At 36.7% G+C, this 14,145-nt stretch overlaps 1 protein-coding gene across 1 annotated transcript; it reads left to right on the top strand.

The window, feature by feature from the left end:
* The first annotated feature begins 785 nt into the window (after positions 1–785).
* Positions 786–1,744, top strand: LOC123816902 (olfactory receptor 2AG2-like). Its single transcript, XM_045836139.1, is given in 2 exon segments — positions 786–1,076; positions 1,079–1,744. Coding segments are annotated over 2 exon segments (951 nt in total). The 5' UTR covers positions 786–791.
* Positions 1,745–14,145: the final 12,401 nt, after the last annotated feature.

Below are 14,145 nucleotides of genomic sequence, written 5' to 3'. Positions count from 1 at the left end.
CTTTTACAACCACCCTGTTCTGCCATTTGCCCTAAATACAAACACCTTGCCATACCTTTGCAAATATCACCTGTTACCTTTTCCCTGATTCCTCCTGAGGAAACATCTCTATCTTCAAATAAGCAAACATCTTTTGTACTGTTCCTGCAGGTTTACTTCCAAAATCTGTACTAGCCTGACCATTCAATTTAGCCCAGAATTGTTTTTTCCTCCAAAAAAGTAGCAGTGTGATTTTCAAGAATGTGAGAACAGTTCAACAACACAAGAGATCAAGTTTCCCAAGACCTGAAAGGCCTCTGTTCACAAAGCTGTCAATGACAATAGGACTGGAAAGTGAAGGCAGGTGTCACGTCTGCTGAGAAGATGTTGAGAGTGAGGAGATGTCATAGAGCTTTATTATAAGAAAACATTGACACTGACTTGAAATCCCAAGTATACTTTAAGCATAAACCAGATAAGCCAGATTTTAAACCAATACCCACTGTATTTCTTAATTATGAATATAGATTTTTTTTTCTGTCTTTAAAGGTGCTTGTGTGGGCTCATTCTCTTGGGTGTCCTATTTAAAGGGAATTCTAAATGATTAGCTATTAGCAGCATGCTTTATCATAACTCTATAAAAAGATTTAAAAATTAGTCATAAGGCAAACATAGGTACCAACAGGAAGAGATAAATCTCACAGGATCCTGTTCACCATATATAGTGACAAGAGACAAAACTAGGGTGAACTCCCTGAGAAAGTTTCACTGAGAATCTATTTGGTTCTAGGCAACTGAAGAAACAGCACAGAATGGAGCACTGGAACTCCACCCTGGGAGGTGGCTTCATATTGATGGGGATTCTGAAGGACAGCGGGTCCCCTGAGCTGCTCTGGGCCACACTCGCAGTTCTCTACATGTTGGCTCTGACAAACAATGGCCTGCTGCTCCTGCTCATCACAGTGGATGCCCGGCTCCATGTGCCCATGTACCTCCTGCTTGGGCAGCTCTCACTCATGGACCTGCTCTTCACATCTGTTGTCACTCCCAAGGCCCTTGTGGATTTTTTTCACAGGGAAAACAGCATCTCCTTTGGGAGGGCTGTGCCCTTCAGATGTTTCTGGCACTGATGCTGGGTGGTGCAGAGGACCTCCTACTGGCCTTCATGGCCTATGACAGGTATGTGGCCATTTGTCATCCTCTGAACTACATGGTTCTCATGAGTACGAGGGTCTGCTGGCTCATGGTGGCCACATCCTGGATCCTGGCAACCCTGAGTGCTCTAGGACATACCTTGTATACCATGCACTTCCCCTTCTGCATGTCCCGGAAAATAAGTCACCTGCTTTGTGAGATCCCACCTATGCTGAAGTTGGTCTGTACAGAGGCCTCCAGATATGAGCTTATTGTGTATGTAACAGGTGTGACTTTCCTCTTGCTCCCTCTTTCTGTCATTGTTACCTCCTATGCACTAATCCTATTTACTGTGCTCCACATGCCTTCAAATGAGGGGAGGCAGAAAGCCCTAGTCACCTGTTCTTCCCACCTGACTGTGGTTGGGATGTTCTATGGAGCTGCCACATTCATGTATGTCTTGCCTAGTTCCTTCCACAGTCCCAAACAGGACAACATCATTTCTGTGTTCTACACGATTGTAACTCCAGCCCTAAACCCCCTCATCTACAGCCTGAGAAATAAGGAGGTCATGGGGGCCTTGAAAAGAGTCCTAGGAAAATACAGGCTGCAGACACACCCCAACTTCTAGGGAGGGATCATGGCTTGTCTCTTACCATTCCTTCTCCAACTCAAAATGCTATACACAACCAGTCTTATATTTAGCTCTGTATGAGATAATATAAACACATGAAAATGTTTTCATTTCAATTCTGCTATATATATAGCAGGTGAGCATAGGGACCTTAAGCTACATCCACACGGGATATATTATCTTCACCTTGGAATCCACATTGTAAAAGGAACAGAAGAAGAAAAGCATGAAATGGATGTCCTCTGTGGTAGGACTTCATCCTGACATGATTTTCACATAGACATGGTAGGGGACTAAGTTTTAAATTCAGTATCACATAGCAGTGACAAACAGTGTACAGAGGCCTCCAGATATGAACTTATTGTGTATGTAACAGGTGTGACTTTCCTCTTGCTCCCTCTTTCTGTCATTGTTACCTCCTATGCACTAATCCTATTTACTGTGCTCCACATGCCTTCAAATGAGGGGAGGCAGAAAGCCCTAGTCACCTGTTCTTCCCACCTGACTGTGGTTGGGATGTTCTATGGAGCTGCCACATTCATGTATGTCTTGCCTAGTTCCTTCCACAGTCCCAAACAGGACAACATCATTTCTGTTTTCTACACGATTGTAACTCCAGCCCTAAACCCCCTCATCTACAGCCTGAGAAATAAGGAGGTCATAGAGGCCTTGCTGACCAAGCTCCAATAATCTGTTAACATCAGAGGAGAAATGCTTTCCTTTGAATTCTAGGACAATTAATAGAGATAAGTATCTTCAGAAGATATATTGGGCTTCTTGCTTATTAGGAAAATAATTGTTCAAACAACTTTTTAGAAAAAGTAATAGATTTGTACTCTGGATTTAAGTACTAGCCCATACTAAACACAGATATAAAAATAATACCTATGTTGAGATGGTGAAAAAGGCTAAATGGGGCATTTTTATGCTGCCTAAAATTAAAATTAAAATTAAAATGAGTAAAAGAGAATGTGAGAGTACCAGATTTAAAGTAAGAATTAGAGATACAATTAACAACAATGAGAAACATCTATTATGTGTATTACTTGAATTTAAAAAGTATATTACACATATATAGATATGTTTTGAAACATCAAAACAATTGCAAAGAGTTCATACTTTTAAGGTGAGTATATACGTAGGTCTGTGTCCACAGAAAGTAGAAGTAAAATATGTAACTCACTTTCTAGATATCTTAAATATGGTTTATTTTAGCATTTTGGAAAATTTATAACAAAAGCTGGGAACTTAAATCTGTTAAGAAGCTCAAAAATATCCTAGCTCACATAGTTGGAATTGTTAGAATAATGCTTTGTGAAAACTGAAAACCCTTTTTTACAGAAATAATCAATTATTTAATCTATAAGGCTAAGCCATAATATAAAAGTTAAAACCAATCTATAAATCTAAACCAAGTTCATTATAAAAGCTGAGAAAATTAAGAAATTTAAAAAGAAGTAAAAATTGCCTATAAAGTTTTTCTTTCATTTTTTTTGGTTATCCATATTTGTATTTTACTAAATAGTTATGTGCATGTTGCTTAAACTCTTGTGTTTCTGACATTTAAAATTTATTGAACTTTCTTCCTTGTTAAGAGGGGACATTATTGTTTTGGGGGTAGAGAGTGGCCAGGAGGGAGGGGGCCAGAATGCTGAGTGTGAATCTCTGCTCCCCGTTTATCATCTGTGTGTCTTTGGACACTAAATTGAACTATTTGTTTTCAGTTTGCTCATCTTAAAAGTGGTGGTAATAGTATGACTCTTGATGATGTCATGATGTTTTTAGAATGACTGAGTAAGATAAGTGAATGTCAAGTGCATAGACCAGAGCCTGGAGAATAGTGCTTAGAACATGCTGGCTATTATGTGAATAAATAGTAAATAGCCTTTAAAAACTTTTAATTTTTAAAATTATATATTTTTTGATTATGCTGTTACAGTTGTTCTGATTTTTCACCCTTTACCCCCCTCCACCCACCATTGTTCATGTCCATGGATCATGTGTATAAGTTCTTTGGCTACCCCATCTCCTATATTGTACTTTACATCCCCATGGCTATTCTGTAACTGCCTATTTGTACTTCTTGATCCCCTCACCTCTTCCTCCACCCCCCCCCCACACCTAATCTGGCAACCATCTGGTAACTAACTTCTTTTCCCTTACTACTTTTAAGAATCTCTAACCTTTGACCTTTTAATAATGATGTGTCTTGCAGTGGCCTCCTTGCATCCATCATAATTGGGACTCTCTGTGCTTCCTAGACTTCCATGTCTATTTCCTTCACCAAATTAGGGAAGTTTTCTTTCACTGTTTTTTTTTTCAGGTAGATTTCCAACTTCATGCTCTTTCCCTTCTCCTTCTGGTATCCCTGTGATGCAAATGTTGGACCTCTTAAAGTTGTCCCACAGACTGTTTATACTATCCTCATTTCTTTGGATTCTTTTTTCTTCTTGTTCTTATTGGTTGTTTTTTGGTTCCTTATGTTCCAAATCATTGATTTGATTCTCAGCTTCATCCACTCTACTGCTATTGCCCTGTAAAATTATTCTTTATTTCAATTAGTGTATCCTTCATTTCTAACTGGGTCTTTCTTATGTTGCTAAGGTCCTCTGTAAGTTGCTTGAGCATCCTTATAAACAATGTTTTACTTTTTTTCACTTTTTCATTTATTTTTCACAACATTTCACTTATTTTACAACATTTATTTCACTTACTATTTAGCTATCTGATAGGATTTGTTGGCTAGGGAAGTGTTACCATATTTATGGAGTTACATATATCCATTTTTCCTGACCAGGTAGCTCACTTGGTTAGAATGTTGTCCTGATACTCCAAAGTTGTGGGTTTGATCCCTGGTCAGGGCACAAAGAAACATCAACCAATGAATGCATAAATAAGTGGAACAACAAAGAGTTTCTCTCTCTCTCAAAATTAAAAAAAGAGAATGCTTTAACATATGTCCATCTTTTCCTTTGTATTTTTCAAGTGATTTTACTCTTTTAATTCCCATTCTTAGTTCAAAAAATATCTACATATTTTATTTTAGATGTGTTTAATAATTTAGCAATAAGTGATATTTAACTTTTAAATAAGTTAACTTTTTAATCTCCCTGAAAATTATTATGGTATAAGGTGTATGTTGAGGCATTGTGTTTCCAAATAGTTAACTTTTCTATTAACATCTTTAATAATTTTTCCATATTATTTGTTATTATTATTTTTGCAATCGTTTGACTGTATACTATCTTCTTATAAATAGAGCAGTTTGATCCCTGGTATTTCTGAACTTCTTATAAATATAGCAGTTTGATCCCTAGTATTTCTGAACTAGTTCTCTAGTTCCAGTAGTCTATTAAGGCTCTTTTCTCCCATTTTTTCTCACCAACTTTTTCTTAAGTTTTATCATCTACTTATTCTTCCTGATGAACTCTTAAATCATTTGCCAAATGTCCAAAACAAAACCTATTGTTGTATTTATTGTGATTGTATTTAAATTACAAACTAATTTGGAAATTTTCACTTTTTTCAATACTCAGTCGTACCTTACAGAAACATAGTATTCTATTGCACTGCCCTAGTACTTCTCTGTTACTCTCGAGAAATACTATTTCACATCTTCACTCTCAGTTTATTTTCCTTCATGATATGTCCTTGAGTAAAGAGAAGGAGTCATATAGGGCTTCCTCATCTTCCACTATGAAATTTACCAGCATATTTGCACATAGCTTTTTATCTTTTAAAAGATCTCATCAGCCCTGGCTGGTATGGCTCAGTGGGTTGAGTGCCAGTCTGTGAACTGGAAAATTGCTGATTCAATTTTGGATTGGGGCACATGCCTAGATTGAGCCAGATCCCCAGTTGGGAATGTGTGAGAGGCAACCAATGGATATATCTCTTGTACTTCAATGTTTCTCTCCCTCTCTTTCTCCTTTCCTTCACATCTCTCAAAAAATAAATAAATAAAATATATTAAAAAATAAAATTAAAGGTCTCATCAGAGGCAAAATCCTCCACTGGCGCTCTTAGTATCCATTTCTCTTACTGCTCTAAGACATTGGTTTGGAATTACCTGCTGGAACATTTGCTATAGGTTAAAACACACTCTAGTATCTCCCATCTTAAAGACCTATTCCCTGAATCACATTTTCTCCTCAGGTATACCCCATTTCTCAGTGCAAATCATCTTGAAAGACCCATAGTTCCACATCATTTCCTACCATTCATGACACATGCCAATATCATCAGGCTCCCTCCTCCCTCCACCCTTACCTGCATTGCAATTGTGCTTGTCAAAGTCAACAATAATATCCACATTGCAAATTCAGTAACACTTCTCTACTCAAACTTTCAGCTATGTTTGACACAATAGACTACTTTGTCCTTGAACCACCTTCTTTTTCTAACTTCTAGGCCACCACAAACACTAGATCTTCACTTAGTCCACTGTTCCTCTTCAACATGACATCTAAATATTGAAGTGCCTCATGGCTTGAGTGCAAGCCTCCTTTTCTTCTGATTCAGCACTCTCTGCCTTGATAAATTCATCATTTCATGGGTTTAAATTGCATCAACATTTGACCCCAGTGACTTGACTGCTTCTAAAGCCCAAACTCATATAGCTAGCTGCTGATACAACCTTTTTGCCTGGATGCCTTAAGCATTTCCCATTTAATCCAAAACTGAATGTTTGATCCGCCCCCCCCCCCCCAATTTGTTCTTCTCACAATTTTTCATATTATAAAAATACCACATTATCATTTTCACACTTGGTCAAGCTAAAACTCAATATATACTCCTTGTTTTCCCTTTTTGTCTTAACACTCCCAAACAAGAAGATCCTATAAACTTTACCTTCACAACCTAGTCCAAATCTTTTTGCTTCTCTCTATCTTAATCAGTACTACTGAGAAAAACTGCTAAGTATACCTTCCAGACTGAACTTTTGGTGCAAACTTCTATGCTAGGATTGAAACAAACCCTGGAGTATAGTCATGACTTTGAAACCAGACTGCCTGGATTTTATTCCCAGTTCTACCACTTAATGATTGACATGTTGATGAGTCACTTTAACTCTCTCTTACTCAAGTTTTCATCTGTAAAATAGGGTTAAAAGTAGTACCTAACTCATTGTTGTGAAGATTAAAGGGCTTAGAAAATTGCCTGGAACATACTGTATTTTGCTGTGTTTAATGAGCACTTTTTGCTCAGATTTTTGAGGGAACTATAAGGGTGCATGTTTTACATGGGTAGTGCTAATTCTGTATGTATATAAATGTTTTTAATTCTCTTATTTATGCTTATGCATTTAAAAGCATAACTCCTTTAAAATTCTTTTATTATACAAAAAATTATAAAATTCCTTTATAATACAAAAAATAAGTATTTAAATATAAATAAATAAATAATTGAATTAAAAATTTAAAATGAAAGATTTTTTTTTCCTGAAAGTTTGGGCCCAAAACACAGGTATGTATTATGCATAGGAGTGTATTATACATGGTAAAATATGGTAGTAAGCTCTCTAAGTGTTCTCTATCATAATCACCAGTTTTACTGGAACTTTTGAGTGGCACAATCCAGGCCAGTCACTGGAACTTCAAATGTTATATTGAAACATAGTCTGTCACAAGTTGATTCTCCAGAAGCACTGAGGTGGGGTTTGAGGTGTGCATGAGATATTTATTAGGGATTACTATCTGCCAAAGAAGGGGAAGGAAACAGGATTGGGCATACAGAAAATTAGACATTGCCATGCAGGCTCCACAAAGCTTGGCCAACTTGGTGGAATACTCCAGTGGGAGAATTGCCAGTCAGAGCTGTCCTGCACCATGCTGAATTTTATACAATATCATCATCTAGTGTGGTCATGGAATGCTGGTGGACCCAGACAGATAAAACCTCAGGGGAGATGCTTTCTACAGCAAAGACAGACCCCAAAAGTTGGAAGCTGTCTGTTGATTACCTTCCCAACAACTGGGCATCAAGTGCTCTCTTGAAGGAGGAGCTGGGCAAGGCATTATTTTGTCTTCCACAGTATTTGGTAGGCTTACCCAGGGTTTTGTAATTTTCTAGGAGAATGTACCATTATTTGGCCTTGCTATACACTATTCATTAAAGGTGCAAACTTTTGAAATTACTTGTTAGTTTGTAGTCCTGTGTCTTATAGACCTACAAATGATTTCTCTATAGTAAAAAATATAAACCATTAATCACAAGGGCTGCAATTAATTGTGCTCTAGGACCTCAACTGATTTTGTATAGAAACTGATTATCTTATTTTTAACATTTAAAAATGAGTTTTCTGATGAAATATATAAATCTGTTTCTCAAATGCTTTTTGAATTACCTTTACAAACATCTTGTGAAGTTAATAAATATATCTTTCTACATTTGTATAAATCATATTTATAGCTTTTGAAATTTATACTTTGACATGAGCAATTGAAGAAAAATAAGACAAAGGTTTATGACTCATCTATCTAAAAATGATATATATATTTTATAAAATAGTAAATGTCATTAATATCATTACCTATGATGACCAAAGAGCATAAAGTGCTTAGAAATTAAAAAGTACATTCTAGACCTGGCTGTGTGGCTAAGTTGGTTGGAGAGTCATCCCCTGCACCAAAAAGTTGTGGGTTCGATCCCTCATCTGGGTGCATAGAGTAGGCATTACATCAATGTTTCTCTCTCTCTTCTCTCTCTCTCTCCCTTCCTCTTTCTCTAAAAACCAATAAAAATACATCCTCAGGTGAGCATTAAAAAATAATAAAATAAAAGGTACATTCCATAAAAGATACAATCAATCTCTATAATCCACATATCTTTAAAAAAATGTAAACAATTTTGAAGAATACTTTCAACATTGCTGACTAGACAGAATTTAGTTGTTGCTAATGTTTTTCATGTCCAACACTGTGTGTAAATGTGAGACCCTACATGACATTCTGTCTTGAATTGCACCTCCTTTGTTACTTGCCTTGATAATCTCTCTCATTTACCAAAACTACTTTTTTAAATTTACATGCTAATTGGGAGAAATTGAAATTCAAGGCTTCAGGCCTTCATTTATTTTGAACCCTAACTTAAAGAACTTATATCTTACATCTTAATAAAATACAAAATGAGAATAAAATTGGGAATGCAAAATGGTTCAATAACTATGGAAAAGTTTGGCAGTTTCTTATCATCTTAAACATACACTTAACATACAACTGAGCACGTTCATTTTGAGGTATTTACCCAAGGGAATGGACAATTTATATTCATTCAAAAACCTATACATGAATATTTATAATGGCTTTTTTCATAATCAACAAAAACTGGAAACAACACAAATGCCCTTTAACTGGTGAGTGGATAAATAAACTATGATACATGTACCCAATTAGATACTACTCAGCAACAAATGGGAACAGACTACTTAATAGACACCAGAATATGGAAGAAGTTAGACTCAAAATATATGATACCATTTATATGGTATTCTGGAAAAGATCAAAATAAGACTGACATATACAGATCAAAGAGTTGGCCAGGGCTTGGGTGAGAACAGGAGGTGATTTCAGAAGGGCATCAGAGAATTATCAGGTTTGATGAACTTTCTATATCTTGACTTTGCTGGTGGTTACATGGCTAGATACATTTGTCAAAATTTGCAGAACTGTAATCTAAAAAAGGTGAGTTGTACTGCATGTGTATTATATTTATTTAAAAATAACATAGGACATGATAATTTAAAATAAATGAACATGAGGCTTTTAGTATTCTGCTCCTGCAGCCCTCTTTAAGTACCCAGAGAAAAATCCCATTCCCACCTTGTTTTTGTCAAGAATTTTAGTTTTTCTCTTTTTTCACTTTAACTTTATGAATGTTGCTACTATGTTGTTTGTTGTCTATCTAGTTATAGCTCTTTACTTTTTTTATTAGATATTTATTGTATTACTTTAAATGACAGTGTATTGCCTCCTTTTTCTTTTTATAGTTTTTCTTTTTTGTTAAATTTATTGGGGCAATATTGGTTAATAAGATCATATAGGTTTCAAGTATGCATTTCAATGATACATGATCTGCATATTGCATTTATGCCCACCACTCAAAGTCAAATCATCCTCCATTGCCATATATTTGACTTCCTTTTCCCTGTACTGCCCCCTCCAATGCTCTTTCCCTCTAGTAACCATCATACTGTTGTCTGTGTCTATGAGTTTCAGTTTTATAATCCACATATGAGTGAAATCATATGGTTCTTAGCTGTTTCTGACTGACTTATTTTCCTTAGCATAATGTTCTCAAGGTCCATGCTGTCACAAATGGCAGTATTTCATCTTTTCTTATGGCTGAGTAGTATTCCATAATATATATGTACCACATCTTCTTTATCTGATCCTCTATTGAAGGACACTTTGGTTGTCTCCATATCTTGGCCACTGTCTATAATGTTGCAGTGAACACAGTGGTACACATACCTTTGTGAATAAATATTTTTTAATGTTTTAAGTAAATACCTAGAAGAGGGATTGCTGGGTCACATGGTAATTCTATTCTTAATTTTTTGAGAAATCACCATCTGTTTTCCATAGCGGCCATACCAGTTTAAATTCCCACCAGTAGTGAGTGAGAGGACTTCTTTTTCTCTACAACCTCTCCAAATAGATTTACTCTTTTACAGTATATTTATTCTTTTCCAATCAAACTTGTGAACTTATTCAATGAACCAATTTCTCTATCATTATTCCCGGTATTATATATACTGTATAGGCATCACTTCTCTCCTTGCTCAATTTTTTTACTGAGGGCCATTAGCGATAAATTATATTAGTTTTTCTTTTTCATTTGTCCTTACTCTTTAATAATGATTACCTGTGCATAGAATTCTAGGTGTGCAATTATATTCCCTTAGCACTTTTAAAGATTTTCTCTCTTATTACTACCACTGAAAAGTTCGCTATCATCAAATTCTTTTTTAGTGGGTAACCCATCTTTTGTCTCTTGGAGGACTGAAAAGATTTTCTTTTTTTAAAAAAATATGTTTTATTGATTATGCTATTACAGTTGTTTCATTCCCCCCACCTTTATTTTTCTCTGCCCTGTACCCCCTCCCATCAGCATTCCCCCCTCACTTAGTTCATAACCATGAATCACACATATAAGTTCTTTGGCTTCTGCATTTCCTATACTATTCTTAACCTCCCCCTGTCTATTTTCTGCCTACAATTTATGCTTCTTATTCCCTGTAACTTTTCCCCCATTCTTCCCCTTCCCTCTCCCCACAGATAACCCTCCATGTGATTGCCATTTCTGTGATTCTGTTCCTGTTCTAGTTGTTTGCTTAGTTTGTTTTCATTTTGTTTTTGTCTAGGTTCAGTTGTTGATAGTTGTTTGTTGTCATTTTACTGTTCATGTCTTTAATCATCTTCTTTTCTTATATAAGTCCCTTTAACATTTCATATAATAAGGGCTTGGTGATTCTGAACTCCTTTAACTTGCCCTTATCTGGGAAGCACTTTATCCACCTTTCTATTCTAAATGATAGCTTTTCTGGATAGAGCAATCTTGGATGTAGGTCCTTGCCTTTCATGACTTGGAATACTTCTTTCCAGATCCCTCTTGCCTGCAAGGTTTCTTTGAGAAATCAGCTGATAGTCTCATGGGAACTCCTTTGCAGGTAACTGTCTCCTTTTCTCTTGCTCCTTTTAAGATTCTCTGCTTATCTTTAATCTTGGCTAATGTGATTATGATGTGCCTTGGTGTGTTCCTCTTTGGGTCCAACTCCTTTGGGACTCTCTGAGCTTCCTGGACTTCCTGGAAATCCATTTCCTTTGCCAGATTGGGGAACTTCTCCTTCATTATTTGTTCAAACAAGCTTTCAATTTCTTGCTCTTCCTCTTCTCTTTCTGGCACCCCTATGATTCAGATGTTGGAATGTTTAAAATTGTCCTGGAGGTTCCTATGCTTCTTTTTATTTTTTGAATTCTTGCTTATTCATTCTGTTTTGGTTGAATGTTTACTTCTTCCTTCTGCTCCAAACCATTGATTTGAGTCCTGGTTGCCTTCCCTTCACTGTTGGTTCCCTGTATATTTTTATTTCACTTTGCATAGCCTTCACTTCTTCCTCTATTTTGCAATCATGCTCAATAATTTCTGTGAACATCCTGATTACCACTGTTTTGAACTGTGCATCTGCTAGGCTGGAGATCTCTTCGTCACTTAGTTCTATTTTTAGAGCTTTGATATGTTCTTTCATTTGGGCTATATATTTTTTAGCTCATATTCCAGTTACATAGTAAGGAGCCTTAGGTATTCACCAGAGCAGGGCAACTCACTTGGTTTTATGTGGGGGAGGGGTCCAAGAAGGAACAATGCCACTTGTTCTATTCTCAGTGGCTTTCAGTCACTTCTGCCGCTACCCACAAGCAAATTGGGCCTTTCTGGTGCTGATTCTCTGGGTGGGTGGCTTTATGTAAATTCTAGGACCCTGTGGGTCTCCCCAAGGAACTCTCCTATGAGGCTGGGAGTTTCTCCTCCCACAGCAATTCCTATAGGTTTTTACAACCAGAGGTTTCAAGGCTTTATTTTTCCTGTACTGAAACCATCAGTTGCGCCATCTGTCTTGCTTCCCAGTTGTTCCTCCCAGTTCATCCACATTCATCCACACACAAACATGAGACTGCCCAGTCAGCCAGCTGCCACCTCATCCACCCAGTCCTATAGCTGCCACCTTATTGCACATCCTCTCTTCTCCAGCTGCCCATCTCTGCCACTCCTACCAATCTGAATGAATATTTCTTCTATAACTCCTTGGTTGTTGGACTTCCATACAGTTAAATTTTCTGGCAGTTGTAGTTGTTTTTTGTTTTTAAGTTTGTTGTCCTTCATTTGGTTGTGCAAGAAGGCAAAGTGTATCTACCTATGCCTTCATCTTAGCCAGATGAAAAGATTTTCTTTAATGTTGACACTCTACAGCTTCAGTACTGTGTATTTATTTTTAATTTAACTTTTTCCTGCTCAATACTTAGAAAATTGTCTACTCTCTCTTCAGGTATCACTGGTGGCAGACAACACATGACACCATAACACCCATACTCACACACAGGCCACACTAGACTGTCAAAAGTCAATAAAAGCAAGATCTTATAATTAAAGATTTCCACAGAGCACAGTCACATTGAATTGGAAATAGTTCAGGCTAAGAGGATCATAAAGAAACCAGTGGAAGGGAGGGTGGTGGAAATAGTGTTCCACAGATGCCACAGAATCCACCTTAAAAGCCAGGGCAGAGGGCAGATAATGAAAGGGGCCTGCGCTTCCAGTTTGTTGTTAGCAATTTAGAAATTTGCCATCAGTACTTCCCTTAAGGTGGGATAGAAACCTAGGGCCTCCAAGCTACCTTAATGAGTGGACATTACCTGACTTAATAACTAAAGCATTGACAATGCTATTGTTTCTACATGAGTGTCTTCATCTTATTCCTCAGTCTTTCCATTGTCCTGAGTTTTACGTCGATTATTCCCTTGCTTTAAAAGAAACAGTATTAACTCATATGTATATATCCCAAAATTCTATGTTATTATTTTTTGTTTTTAAGAATTTATAAAAATGGTATATCATTGAAAAAGTCTTTTATGTCTTGATAGCATCGGTAAATATGTTTTTCAAGATTCATCCCCTGTGGGCTATAGTTGTTTATTCATTTTTATTGTGGCTTAATGTTCTGTTGTATCTATATATCACAAATGGTTTATGTATTATATTAGTCTGCTAGGGTTTCCATAACAAAATACCACAGACCAGGGTGTTTAAACAATAGAAATTTATTTTCTCACAGTTCTAAAGGCTGGAAAACCTGCTGCAAACAGGGTTGGTTCCTGGTAAGAACTTCCCTCCTGGTTTGCAGACAGCTGTCTTCTTACTCTCTGTCCTCACATGGGCTTTGTTCAAACACAGGCCTGATAGCTCTTCCTCTTCTTATAAAGGTATGAGTTCCACTGGATTAGAGCCCCACACTTACAATCTTACATAACCTTAATACCCTCCTGAAAAGTCCTATCTCCAAATGTAGACATATTGAGTGTTAAGGCTTCAACACACCTATTTTGGGGGGACACAAGTCAGTCTATATTTTCCCATTGAAAGACACTAGAATTGTTTCTAGGTCTTTACTTTTATACCCAATGCTTCTTTGGATATTCCTATATAATCTCTTAGGACTGATAAGCTAGAGTTTCTATAAATCACATAAAGAGAAGTGGAACTGCTGGCCCCTACATCATACAAATATTTTGATTCAGAAACTGGCACCAAAGTATTTCCCAACATAGTTGTATCAAGTTTTAGTTCCATCAAGTGTAGATTCCCAAGGATCTACATCCTTATGGCCACTGGTTATCAAACAC

This window comes from Phyllostomus hastatus, unplaced genomic scaffold (genome assembly GCF_019186645.2).
Source record: "Phyllostomus hastatus isolate PE091 unplaced genomic scaffold, TTU_PhHast_1.1 phas_contig_1106, whole genome shotgun sequence".
Lineage (NCBI taxonomy): Eukaryota > Metazoa > Chordata > Mammalia > Chiroptera > Phyllostomidae > Phyllostomus > Phyllostomus hastatus.
Note: the sequence above shows the minus strand (reverse complement) of the source record. Positions and strands in the feature narration are given on the sequence as shown.